Source organism: Heliangelus exortis, chromosome Z (genome assembly GCF_036169615.1).
Source record: "Heliangelus exortis chromosome Z, bHelExo1.hap1, whole genome shotgun sequence".
Classification (NCBI taxonomy): Eukaryota; Metazoa; Chordata; class Aves; order Apodiformes; family Trochilidae; genus Heliangelus; species Heliangelus exortis.
The window spans coordinates 24,145,845-24,160,375 of record NC_092454.1 but is presented as its reverse complement, the minus strand read 5'-3'; the positions used below and the strand labels follow the sequence as shown (position 1 = coordinate 24,160,375).

General features: G+C 35.8%; 1 protein-coding gene across 6 annotated transcripts in view; it reads right to left on the bottom strand.

Moving 5' to 3' along the window:
* Nucleotides 1-1,492: 1,492 nt before the first annotated feature.
* Nucleotides 1,493-14,531, bottom strand: part of PCGF3 (polycomb group ring finger 3) — a 48,002-nt gene continuing 34,963 nt past the window's right edge. For all 6 annotated transcript variants that reach the window (XM_071732282.1, XM_071732287.1, XM_071732286.1 and 3 more), the window contains 6 exons: nucleotides 13,425-13,480; nucleotides 12,362-12,472; nucleotides 11,803-11,891; nucleotides 10,407-10,544; nucleotides 8,326-8,406; nucleotides 1,493-6,944 (listed from right to left, as the gene is read on the bottom strand). In XM_071732282.1, coding sequence (XP_071588383.1) covers nucleotides 6,897-6,944; nucleotides 8,326-8,406; nucleotides 10,407-10,544; nucleotides 11,803-11,891; nucleotides 12,362-12,472; nucleotides 13,425-13,480 — 523 coding nt within the window. In that variant the 3' untranslated portion in view covers nucleotides 1,493-6,896. The remainder of the gene's footprint in view (nucleotides 6,945-8,325; nucleotides 8,407-10,406; nucleotides 10,545-11,802; nucleotides 11,892-12,361; nucleotides 12,473-13,424; nucleotides 13,481-14,531) is intronic.

Here is a 14,531-nt window from a genome sequence, read left to right as displayed (position 1 = left end):
ATGCACAGGTAATGAGAGGAATTGTTCCATTGTGTATTTCTGTTTTATAGATTTTCTGCAATGTTTTGCAGTCTAGTTTAGAATTACTCATTTTAAACTAACACAAAGTAATGATTATAAAAGATAAAATGTAGAGTAGGTTATTTTTTCCAGTCCAAATCAAGTCCAGAGAACTGCCTGAACTTCTGCAAGTATATTTTACATGGGACAATACAAAATAATTGTATTTTGTTGTGGAATTTTTTCCACAGCCATTTCAAAGGTCACAAAACAGTTGCTGATAGTGATGCTTTAGTAATTTGTGAAGGGAGGCATGAAGTTAGTCCTCTTGCAAACCTGAGCAGTTTCCTTGTGATACAAGTGCCAATTAAAGATACTGTAGCCACACTCCCATGAAATGCTCCATTCACATCTTCTCTAAACTCCTGTAATAGCTCCTGAAAGAAGGAGGCTGAGCCAGGCCCATCACTAGTTTGCAGACAGAGGGAAGCAGCCAGCAGTAGAGTTTAGGGAAGTCTTAGATTCTCTAATAATGAGGGTGTGGAATATTTAAAAGCTTAGTGCTAATGTTTATTCACTTTTAAGTGATAATACACAGGTAAAGGGACCTTTATGTGAGAAGTCTTTCATGCTGGTGTTTAAATTAAGACAGTAAGTGACAAATGCCTGATCTCCTCAGGACAATTACACATTGGTACTTCTAGTGCAACTAAGAATTATGGATATGTATAAACCTCTGACTTCAAACCAGCCCATAGCTGTTGGCAGCTCCTAACAAGCCAAGAGCAGGATAAAAACATTCCTTTCAGAATGTAAGAGCAGTTCACAAACTATAAATTTCACTACCACATGTAGATAATGCAATTAAATTACTGTGTGGTTTTCCTGTATGATCTCAACTAGGCATTTCAATTAATTTTACTAAAAATGCACCCTTATCTTTGATCTGTTCAGGTATTGAAATAAACCTCAAAGGATCTTGAAGGAAAAAAGCTCTAAAAATTACAAAGAGGCAAAACATACTCAGTTCACTAACCAAAACTTAACTCTCACTTAGAGACCTTTTTTTTTTTTTACCCTAACAGCTCAACCAAGTAAAATAAAATAAAATGAAAAAAATGTGTTCTAGAATTCTGCATATCAGCAGGTAAGGGTAAGACTGAAAGTAATACCTAGAAGTCAGGTAAGCATCCTTTTATCCACAGATCCAGAAAGACACCAAGGCAGTTGTTTTTCGTCTTTGTAGCTGAAACCATTTTATTTCCTAACCAGTACTTGCCACACACTTGTCACAGAGACACTGCCATTCTGTGCAGTGGCAACACTTCAGGCCATGTGTGTTTTGAGTAGAAGGCTGACTATGCCAATGCAATGACACTCCACCAGTTTTTCAGTCATGCTGTGTTTGTTCAGTGCTACGACATGATGATGCCTTGTCATACGACGCCTGTGTTCTTTGGGGAAAATGGGACAATAACTTCCAGCCTGACAGTTTTTCAGTTAGTTTCTCTGCTTTTATTAACAAGCATATAATATTAATTGGCAAAACACTGGATACAGGCCCCACTATCATAAAATCAAAACATTAAGCAATAATCCGAAAAGGCTTATTCAGACAAAACTAGCCACCAATAGTACAAAAATTACACAGCAACACAAAGCATAAAAAACTGTAAACTTTCAAATGAAGCTAAGCCAAAAATATGGTTTTACACTGTGACAGTTCCAGAATCTTTATTGTGCCACATAGGAGCATAAAGGCTTAGTGGTTTCACTGGCTTGTTGTCCCTTAACCATAAAATAACCTTGTTGCAGAAGGAAAAAACAAACTCTTTTTTTTTTTTTTTTTTTTTTTTTTTTTTTTGTCCAGATAAGTCACTTGAATTCAAAATTCCATTAAAGCAATGCTCTAAGTTGGTAAATAAAGTAAATAAAAAAAAACCAAACCACAAAAACAAAAAAACTGGAACATAAGTAATAAAAATCAGGGCTCCATCCTTCAGGCACAACTAACCATTCACATGAACGATCCATCTGGTTTCTGTGGAAACATCCAGGATATTGGTAAAGTTACCAATATAAGTGTTCATAGAAGTGGACGTTTTGTTCCTATCCTACCACTAGGATCTGGACAGGCCACTGTGGCTTTGCTTATTTTCAAAAAGCTCCAAGATGATCAAACACGGATCAAATACCAGGACCAGAGCTTTAGATTTTACATAAAAAACCATAACTCCACAGTAAAACATTCCTGTTGATTTGCCACAAGACGTAGAAGGTATTCCTAGAAAGAGTTTGTATTTATCACAAGTTTTAATTAAAGCAGAGACTGAAGCATCATTCCATGTTCCTTAATGTTGTTCCCCCTACAACCTTTTACTTCAAGAACCAATCTCAAGACGTTAGTTACAGTTAATTCTATCTTACATAGACATTCTACTGTATGGGACAATTTTTTGCCCTAGTATCACCTTTAGCCAGTCTAACTGAAGTGTAGGTTGCACTAACATTTCCAGTGAAACATCTAAACTGAAGTAATTACCTGAGGAAATACAGAAATTTGATTTTTCTGTACAGTGAAACCTTCTGTACAAAATGCATTTTAAGTACGTACTAAGATTCATCTTGCTGATGTACAGACTGGTTGGCTTCTTCCTGTTATATCTAGCTCAACAGTAAGATGCATAATCCTGTAAAATACGCTAGCTGAATGGTTGTATTTATCATCCAGTAGAAAAAAACCCCTCTGTTAATCTCCTAGGACTAACTATGCTGTTAATAAAGACAATAAGGGCCAGATAAGCTTTCAAAGGCTTGTAGCCTATTGGAAAAAAAAATAGCACCATCATAACTGTAGTCTGATATTTTTATGGTTCCATATCCCCAGACATGATAATGTTGTGTTTACTATTGCACAACTAACAAAAATAAATATTTCAAAGTTTGATGTACACAAATATACCAGACATAACAATGGCACAAACCATTTTCAGATAGGCTGCAAGTCTTGCTGATTGCTTCCACAATTCACGTTAAGGTTTCTTGCAAGATCATTTATTTTAACATATTGCTGACAGATAATTCTTGCACTTACACAAATTTAAATCCCACACTACCATCTTAAAACAAAAAAGGAATAAATCAAAAAACAACCTCCCTAAATAATATCCCCAAATAAAATCTCATTTTAACAAGTGAGAAAAGCCATCTACATTCCTTTTGAATTTAATAGTAAGTAGATGCTACATTTACAATTTAATCATATACCTAATAAATGCATGTTTCAAACCTATTGCACAAAAGCTGAAGTAATGCTCTTTACCCATACAAAACAAAAACATACAAATAAAAGCTATTCAAACTCAATGTTAAAGGAAGAAGCTTGTAAAAACATCTTAAAATTTCATTTTATATGCTCGTAAATAAAGCTGGACCACTGAAAGAAAAAATACTTGGATGGTAAAATAGAAGAGAATGCTTAAAATAGAATAAATAATTTTATAAAGTTAAAATTTAAAACACCAAATCTTATTTAAAGTCAATATTATATATTCTATCTGAAGTATCTATTTTCAATGAAACTATATTTACTGAGACTCTGAGCCCAGGTGATTCATCAGTCTCATTGTAGCTGAGGATAACACAAGAAGATAATTCTTTACTGCAGTTATTTACCAGCGAAAGCATTGTGAAAACTACTTCACAGTAATGGCATTATCATGAAACCCAAAATAAACTAACATAATATCACTAGGACTAAGAGAAATCTATGCTGAGTCAAACTTCTAATCCAAATTTGAACAGCAGAGTTATTTTACTCAATATATTCTTGATACAAATTGTCTCTTAGGCTTCACAGAAGTGAGACATGGCTCTGACCCAAACAAGTCTTCCCTCTGACCTCAATTCAATTTCTTCATGGTCTTTTAGTAAGTCTGAACATAACAAACATATGGTACAGACACAGTCACATCCCCCTTGAAGGAAAGGGTTCCTGCAGTGAAGATGATATGATATTTTGAAAAATAACTGGGTGGGTTTGCATTTGGTGTTTGTTTGGTTGGTTTGTGGTTTGATTTTGTTTGTTTGTTTTTCTTTTTGCTGGTGAAGTTTTATCAGATTAAACAGATTGTAAAAGCAGTTAGACACAATTATGAGGGGAAAAAAAACTAAACAAAACACCAAAAAACAGCTGTAGGCATTAATACCAGCTTGAATTTATGTACCCATAAAGGTATAGAGTTCTCAATATATTTATAGCACCATAACAAATTCAAGTGATTCTAAAGATGGTTATAATCTTACAAATATATATTCTGCACTATAGATTGTTACAGCAAAAGATAGATTTGAGAGGCTTCCGAATTTGCATGTAACTAATTTTTAAGTTGCACGATTACACAGGAAAATACTAAAATCTCAATGTACTAATGTACTTAAACGGTACTACATCAGTATCTAGTACAAAAAGTTTCTGCAGTACACATATTCTGAGGTAGACAAGTCTCACATATATATGTTTGGTCTTGTGTGTGTATATATATATATATATATATATATATATATATATATATGTGCTGATTAAGATGGATGACCAAAACACTCTCAGGGAGTTCTAGTTTTATGTCTACATCAGGTGCAGCCAATGTCTGTGTAGTGAGGGTGCTCAGAGGGTGGACACCTACAGCCCTGTAGTGCTTCACTGGCTAAAGCCAGTCCCTTATTTAAATTAGGACAGTAGCAACCACACAAACAGCTCCAGAAATGCCTGTTTGTGTACACATCCATATCATCTGTGCGCACTGTTTCATGAGAAGGCTATAAAAATGGTAGAGCCATGATCTCATTTCTTCTCTTCTGCCAGTTGAAGCAATGGTAAGGACAGAAAAAAAGCTCAAATGCATAAATCTCAGTCCACAAAAAGTATGACAAAGCCAGAGCCAAGCTCGATTCCATTGCCCATATGTGTGCACACTGGTTTCACCCCACACCCAGACACAGCCCCATGTGGAGTTTTGCCTAACCCTAACACCCAAATGCAGCTATCCTGTTCCTACATCTGCAAGGACAGTAGCACTTTTTGGCCTGTGTGTGGCTCTCTTTTGCACCTCCACAGATCAGTAGCCTCCCTTCCATTGTCTGCTCCCGTACTTTTTGATTTCCTTGCCATTTGCATCTGTGACTGAATTAGAAATGAGGAACCCTGTTTTTAAAGGTAAGCACAGGCTGGAGTATCCCTGCTGCAGAAGCAGAGCTGAGAAAGGAGGACTAAGACTCCAAAGAAGGAAACATGCTGAGGAATGTGGTGCTTTGAAAACTCAGTAAGAGGAAGAGGAATTTAAATGTTTGGATAAACCTTCTGCAGCATCAGCTTCCTGTTAGCAAGTAACAGGTAATACTTTTTAGCAGAAGACAGGAAGGAGCATAGCTAGAGTCACCTGGGCAGTTACAGGCAAACTTGTTTTCTTATTCAAAGCTATTCATAAAAAAATTACAGGGTTTAATAATAAGAATAGGAACTAGCACTTTGAGCTCACTAGAAAACTCTTTCAAAAAGTATAACATTAACTATTTCTAGCTGCCAGTAATATGGCATAGGCTGTTTTTAGTTACATAGACACCTCTTTCAGACAAATACTCTCATAATCATACTATATATGCTATACTGTATATAGCTTGCAGAAATCACTTTTAAGTACTTTTTTTAAGAAGCCAACTATTGCAAAATGCCTCACAACCTGTAGCTAAGGGCTGTTGATGGATTCTGTAACATTTATAGTGATACGTGTGTACAGATCTATGCACACACATATACTTGCATGTGTATTAACTATTAGTTAAGGCCAGAAGGTGCCGAAATAATCTTGTCCAACCCACCTCCCTCAGCCAAAACAGCAAGGAACTGCAATAAAGAAAATCACATGGTTTCATAACAAAAGAAGCATAGGAAACTCAAAGCTGATCATACTGATCTGAGGAATTCTAAATCAGTAAAGTGAAAACTGTGTAGTATCTCTCAAAGTTGCCGACAAGCCAGTATTTCAATACCCAGTGAGGGAAAATTCTCTCTAAATTAAAAACTGATTTCTGCAAGCCACAACAACGTAAGAAATGTTTATTTTTTTAAGGTCCACAAATCTAGTACTTTTGAGTATTTGTCATTATGTGGTGCCACTTATGCCAGAGCAAAATATGAGGGCACATTAAAATCAACTGAAATTACTTCTATTAATCTTATCAAATAAACATGCATAAGGGAGTATCAAAATTATACAATAACACAAAGTGAGGGAGAGAAGTAACTCAGCAAAAATTACAAACTTAACTTGTTTCCCCGATTTTCAGAAGTTTTCAATGCAGCATAATAAATTATCACTAGTCACTATATCATTAGGTATTTTCAATGCTCTACAGAACAACTTGAATAAAGCCAATGCAATCAGGCAAACTATATATGAGAGTAACACTTTGCAAAAATATAGCTTTTAAATATTCAGAATGTAAAAAGTAACTAAATGCAACTTGGTGTAAAACCAACATTTTTAAATCACCCCACAACATCCTAACTTATTTCTGTAGAATTGTAAGAGATAAAATTAGGCTGAGCTACATAGAACTGTGAAGTGTTTTCAATATCTGTAAACTTAGTGCTGGTAGTGTCTTGTTGAGTTGCAACTCCTTTCTTCCATACAAAAAAAAGGTATAAATATTTTCTGTCCAGCAACCTAGGTAACACATCCTTAGAAGAAATATTCAGAAAGACAGTCCGCTATGAAAGCACTACAGTCTTCCAAAATTATTCAGCTGGTTTGTGTCATGTGATTAGTGATGCACTAAGAAGGTGCCAGATGATAGTCTCTGCAAAAATCTCTGTCCAAAAGGACAATAAAGTTCTCTTACAGCAAGTCCATTTTGGGTCTGTAATGTAGCAGTAGAGGTGCTTTCTGCAAGACAGAAACATCAGATAGTTAAGAAACAAAACCAGAATTACCTGTTCAGGAGGCAAAACTTTTGTTCCTTAGACTGAAGCTCAAATGAGCTACCAGAGCTGCTACATAAACTATCAAAATTTCACCAAGACAAAGGCAAGATACTGTTTCATCTGTAGAGCTCAAATGAGATGAAGATCCCTTCCCTTTTGTCTTGGGAGCTGATCACCTTATGATGAGTTCTACCAGGTCTGTTTAACTTGGAAAATCCATTCTCAGTCAGGGAAAAATGAAAATGACTAGAAAGCAGCAGCAGAGTGTGTGGTGCTTCACATTTAACAGCTCTCATCTAATTCCTCCTCTGTGAATGTACCCATTGTTTTCTTTTATGAATAGGTTAACATCCACAACATCCTGCATCAAGGAGTTCCTCTCCAGGTCATTCAGGATCACACAAAACAGATTCCAGAAGGATTCCACTCGTGAACTCTGCTTTTCAAAGACTGGCCATTTACTTCTATCCTGTGACTATTATGCAAGGCAATTCTTTCTCTACAGAAACGCAGGAAAAACTCTCCTACTCCCACCTGCAACTTTTCTAGATATGTATCCAAACTATTAAGTTGTTCTATCTCAGTGTATACTGTGCTGCTTGTCCATTACTGAATTTCTAGTTCAAATATCCCCAGATATACACACTCTGACTCTGTAGGTGTGACTTGCCTGTTTGGTGTTCAATTTTTCAATTCATTCTTACACCCATTTCACTTGAGCTGTCAGTTTTTATGTGATAATTAACATTCAGAATTAATGCCCCACTGTATACTACTATTCACCTTCAAGGAAGTTTTTAAAAGAAACCAGAATAAGCAAGACAAAATTGTACTCAAATAATTCTAGCTATCCTTTTTTATGCCTACCAGATGAGATTAAAAGTTTTGTTAATAAAGGCAGTTAAGCATTGCAACTACTGACTCTCCTTCAGAAGTCAAACAATGACTCTGTAGCTCTATGAGCTACAGAAGTGAACTGTGTTGAAAATTTCTCCCTTTGCTGCATCACAATCAATTTCCCCACCTATATGAATTAACAGCAACTTTGCCAGTTGGAAAAAAAAAAACAACACAAACCCTAACTCTTTTTGTGGCTTCTACTTTCTTTGCTAGACATGGTAACAATTTGACAGTTGATGTAGCATTCCCTTTAACCTCACAATTAACTCCCTTTCATTTTCTTGGAATCAAAATTAATACTTTATGGATGTTGTATTAGATATTTCCTAATGTATCTATTAATGAGTTGCTGTTACTACAGTGTAGATAGTTCCAAATTATGCCTAATTTGTTAACATTTTATTTGGTGTCTTCACGATTTACTCAGAACCACTGTGCCATACCTTAAATCTCCATCTAGTAACAACTACAAACTTGAGCGTGTGGTCCTTGCCAAGAATCTCTTCATTGCATAATATGTCCAACTGATAAAACAAAAATAACAGTTAATTCACTGGGACATGATCCTGTAAAAATACTACAAACATTCCACAAAATATTTTTTCCCAGAAGATATTGGAACCATTCTTGCAGTCACCCTGCAGACAAAAGCAGCACCTGGAAAGAAAAGTGAGCATTTTCTCAACAAGTGCTCAAAGACCATGTTTGTGCCTGCCTAGGGCACACTGTGAGAACTGGGCTTACCTGTTTGATTTAGCTTCCCAAGCAGCACTAGTGCCCTTTCCTGAAAGCTCTATATGCTTTAAAAAGGTGCAATTAAATGATCAGTAAGACAGAATTCACAAATCTCAAAACCAGCTCCATTATTTATTTAACATACTATAAAATCTTTTGCCACCAGCCAAGTGGCTTTCTGATATAAGGACACACTCATTAAATAGACTTTCTGACACTTCCCTCATATACTACATTTATCTGCAGATACTCAATAGTTATTTTAACTATTCTCAGTGTTGAAAAATCTTGATATGAGAAAAGTAAGGGTATGAACATTTTAAAAAACGAGGATCATATGACTACTAAATCAGTTGAACTAAAACAGGGAACACACATGAAAAAAATAACCTCTACCAAAGTGGTTTATATTAACAATACTTAACCACACAACCCAGAAAGGCCTGAATGTGCACACAGTCCACTTACGCAGCTTATCTAATTGGCAATAACTCAAGCATGCAATAGTTTGCATTACAATGCAAACCAAGTGGCCACAAGCTTAAATGCTTTTACTGTGTATCCTGATTACACCACCATTTATGTACCCTTTAAGAAAACAGGGAGGAATGGCAAAGGAATAAACAATATTTCTCAAGCTTTTTTCCTTCAGTAAAAGCCAAGCAGATTGTTAAATCACAGACTGGCGAAGTGCAACAGAGAGCTTAAACATACACACACAAAAATATCCCTTTTTGAAGAGTGATTCTGGGTTGCAGCCAAGAGTCAACCACTTCCAAACCAATCGAGGAAACAACAGAAGATAACAGTTCTGCTTCAGGAAAAATAGCTGAGTTTGGGAACATACTCCAACCAAAAGCCAGAGTTTTGGTTTGAAGTGGTCAAATGCTAGGGAGGAAGAGAGACACAGGTGAAACTGGCTGCTGAAAAGTTTGAGAAAAAAGGTGGTGACACACTGGACTGGAAAACAGGTAATTTGATTTGAAGGAAAAGTCTTAATCAAATTCAGTGATTAAGTGATGTAATGTAGCATTGGGAGATACCAAGCAGAGAGTCAACTATCCCTATCCAGAGACTGTGACCAGTACACAGCAGAGATGTAAAGACAGGATGCACTCATACGTTTCCCACTGTTAATTTTGAATCGGAACTAGGAGAAGAGCAAAGAATTGCTTTCCTTTCTATATCTTTCACCATAAATTCTTCCCATTATTCCAAGTGTTCCCTGCAGAGCAAGGGAAAAGTAGTGAAAACACTCTGCCTGTAGTAGCTCTGAGTTAAGCTTCACTGAGAGCATAAAAAGGAACACAATACTTGTGCTGCTTTCTCTTAAGCTGGGCTTTAGTAGTGTTAAAGTGTAAGCTACAGCCTGCCCCTGTACTAAGAGCAAAGTCTCTGAAAGGGGGGTACCTGACTAAAAGCTGTCAAACAAAGCACACTGCCAGAGCCCTTTCAAAACATGTTGAAGCACATAAACCAGGCCTTTTAGCTCAACTACATATATTTCAACATGAAAAGAAGCGCTGCCAACTAAGTGGCAAGTCCTGTATGGATACAATAAAGGTCAAGAAAATGGCTTTGTAACATACAGTTCAGGAAGTCATGTATGTTTCTGTTTGTTGAGAAAACAAAACCAAAAACAAATAAACAAAACCAAACAATAAACAAAAACAAAACACGAAACAAAACAAAGAAAACCCCACCCCACAAGACATTCCTTTGCAAACAATCACACATTTTTCTTAAGGTTTTTGTACCTCCAAAATAAGTTTAAAAAATAAAATATTACCTCATTAAAAGAAGAAAGGTTCAGTTTTTTGGCAATGAACTTCTTTAGATGCAAGACTGTCGCTTGTGCTGAGCAGCGAATCCATTTTCGTTTCAATCCACGCAATTTGCTGCTATTGCATTCCAAGCAAATGCTCACCTTCAGGAAGAAGCAAACAGTCAGGGATGGCTGGGAAAAACGTGTATTTCATATGCAGTTTTTACTATTACAACAAAGTGAAAAAGTACAAGACTAATGTTCTTTAAACTGAAATGCCTGTAGTCCTATCTGTAGAGTAATATAAACAGCAAGAACTGTTGACATTTTATGATAGTTTCCAACACAAGTTCTTGATTTTAATGCAACTGCTAAATCCAGTTTAAATAAGAACTTTAACATGTTTAAAAGAGAACGTAAAGTTTAAAAAGAATGGATACAAGTGACAAAAGACCTTCAAAATTCTAAAGATGATCTCCCCAAAAAGTCTCTCTAATTTCTGCACTTTGGTTCTCTCCTTTTCTCATCATTCATTACTTACTCTAAGCTCTTTGTGATTATTTTTTTTATGCACTAAGAGGATCTACGATTTGGTACAATCCCCTTGAAAGTTCCCGTACATTGTAATTGAAAAGAACATTAATCCAAGTTTAATTTATTCTGGACACACATAACAGGAAAGCATAAAAGGAATGGCTTCTTTATCCCAAAAGGAGATTTCATGCTTAAACATGCTTTGCGTTTAAAATTTAATGGTGAACTTCCCAGTTTTCATACTATTTTTACGGTATAGGGCTAACTATACCATAGGTCTCAGCATTAGTAGTTTAAAACAATAATCTACAATAACTACAAAGTATAACTACATAAATAAGATAACTACACAAGTAAAATAACTGCACAAGTAAAATAACTGCACAAGTAAAATAACTGCACAAGTAAAATAACTGCACAAGTAAAATAACTGCACAAGTAAAATAACTGCACAAGTAAAATAACTGCAATAAAAATAAACAAAATAAACTATAATTAACTAAGTTCGTAAAAGTGCAAAAGGCTTTCTTCATAATTATCTACATACATTCAGCTTAATCTGGCCTAATAATACACTACCTTCAAAAAGGCTAGGAAGGGCAGGGAAGAAAACCTGAATTTGTTTTGAAGGCAAATAAATAGTTTGGAAACTTATAAACAAACAGAACTATAAAATCTTAATGCAAATGTTTAACTTTTTGTCCATTCCTGCCAAAACCAAAAGACGAAACTCATCCTTACACAAAAGCACTGGATAACACTGCATGTTGTTTGTATCAGAACACAGGAAAAGTAGCTTGAAACAATAATTTTTCTTCTCTGTTAGCCTTCTGAAGCACTAAGGCTAAAATACAAGAGCAAAGTAAAACATGCCCTGTAAGCTCACCTGTTCATCACTTCGGTGGTAGTCATTGTCTTCTTCCTGCTTTTCCTCAGACGCTTCTTTGTTTGAATTTTCATCTGGTTTAGTTTCACCTTAAATAAGCAAGATATATGGGATAACACTCAGCAGCAGTTTGTAATGCTCATATTATTAAAACAGCATAGCTCAGTACTGCGATATAGAATAAACTGCTTTTCCCAAAATTCTGCTTGTCTGCTTAGGCAACACTCCCTCTCAACAGCCCCACACATGAAAGAGAGGAATATATACAGAGCAAAACCTAGCCCAGATGGTAGGTCATTTCAGAGACTCCCCATGTAGGTAGGCACTATTATGAAGATCTCCTTCACCAAGAGTAATACAGCTAAACAAAAACAAACAAACAAAAAACCCCCAGATTCTGTGCACAAATAAGTGACAAATCCTACACTCACTGTGATGTGCAGTGCTGTAAAATGACTGTGATTATAACAAAACAACAAGGCACACACCTCCAAGAGGTCTGTTCATCAATTTAATAGCTGCCACCCAACCCAGACAGAATTAATAAAGGTCCATTTACCATTTCGATGGGAATCTAGGTGCTGTTTTGTAGAACACATCTCCCCTTTGATGTCCCCTGGAACTTCCATGCCGAGTTTGTGATAAAACTCCCTTTGTTTTTTCATTTCCGCTGTTTAAAATTGTAAATATTAATCCCTGTAATAAAGTTCTAATGCAATATTTATGAAGTTATTCCAAATTCCTTCCCTCTTTCGTGAAACAGGCTAGCCAACAAGCAGTGGTATTGTCAGTATTTACAACTCTTCTATAGTATTCTATCAAGTCATGCCTGTCTTTTACACAGCCAGAATACTGCAAAGTGATCTGTATAGCTACTATCATAGCACTCCTGTGAGAATGAAACAGTATTTAAAGCACTACACCTTATTTTGAATCCCTCCCACAGTATTTCAGTCAAAGCATTGGTTTTGTACTTTTATTTATAGTTCTGCTCTTCAATATGCTGGAAATAATTTTTAAATAATCCAGTCTTATTGATGATTGAGAATGCTCTGGTTTTGCAGCTTAAATGGATTAAAATAATCTATTTAAATGAAAGTTGTAGCATATATTAAGACAAAAAACTACTGAACAGTTACTATGAAGTACTTCTTTAGTTGAACTGAACAGATTCAGTCTTAGACAGGATTATTAAAAGACAAATTGAAAGCTACTTACTAAAAAAGGACTCACACAGTAGCAGAAACTTCACTAAAACTAAAAGCTGCACTGCATTACTTTCTGCCTCTGAAAAGTCTAGAAAGCTGGTACAAGAGCTTTAAATACACAGTTTAACAAGAACAAATGAGAGTTACAGTGTGCCAGCATTCAAAAACTGACTGTTCCACTTTACATAATACTGCTTTTCGGAGAAATACTCCATCTTTCCCTGCATCATCATCCCTGCCAACTGCTGCTAGAACATGTATGAAGTTAAATACTATATATCTCACAAATGAAGGAGTACTCCATTGTATTTGCCTCAGTTCCCCCATTTGCATTTTCATCACCTGAACTTTTTTTTTCTGAAGTGGTAAATTATATTCAAAGCAATCCCTAAAAAAGAGTGTATCACAACTTACCTTCTTGGAGGCCTGGCACAAGTTTGTAAACAATATCTTGCATTGTTCTGTCATGACTAGCAAGAGAAAGAGAAAATCCAAAGTTTAAGTCAACCACCTTGATTATCTTTATGAAGTTCCAATACTAAACTGATGTAACACCTCTAAATTAACCTAAGATGAATTTCAATCCTCAATTCACTATTTACATCATACAAGACAAGACAGCAACATGAAACAAATTATGAAAAAATACAGGCTAAAACAGAAACCTAAAGGAAATTTGAAGAACAGTCTTGGACATGTGGAAGACATACTGCTACCTGAAGTGTTCTGCAGGAAAGCTGTAAAGGGACTTCTCACAAGGCTATGTAGTGAGAGAACAAAAGGTAATGGTTTTAAACAGGAAGAGTATAGATATAGGTTAGGCACTAGGAAGCAATTCTTCACTATGAGAGTGGTGGAATACAGGTGGAGCAGGGAAGCTGTGGATGAACCCTCCCTGGCAGTGTTCAAGGCCAGGTTGGATGGGGCTTTGAGCAACCAGGTTGGATCTTGACAATCTTTTAAGGTCCCTTCCAACCCAAACCATTCTACGATTCTATGATACATCTGAAAGTTTTCTAGACAAAGGCTTTTTCAGTCTTGAAGAGGCAGTATTTTACAATTTCAGACAAAATACTTCCTTAGAAGCATACAGAGTCACATAAAACAAAGAAGTAAATTCCTTTACAGATGTTCTCAATTTCCTGGCCTGTTCTGGGACAAAAATTAAGCTTCTGAATGAAAGCATTGGTGCATTCCTGAAGCTTTAGAGAAGATAAACGTATGTAAAATAAATAACTAAATAATTTAAAATTTTTTTTTTATTCTATTGACTTCTACTTGTCCCTTCAAAGTGTACACTCATATTGGGTTTTATCAGTGTATCTTGGAATGTGTTTTCAGTGTACATTATTCTTCAAATAATGAAGAGATGGCATAACAAATTTCAGGCTCGTCAATCAGGATCAGCTTAAGCAATGGAAGTGTTCATAAAACATCAACAGTTTTCCATAAAAGTAAAAAGAAATCAGCCTCATGTTCTATAACTGTTACTGCAGACATTGCTATAGAAGCAAGAAAGGC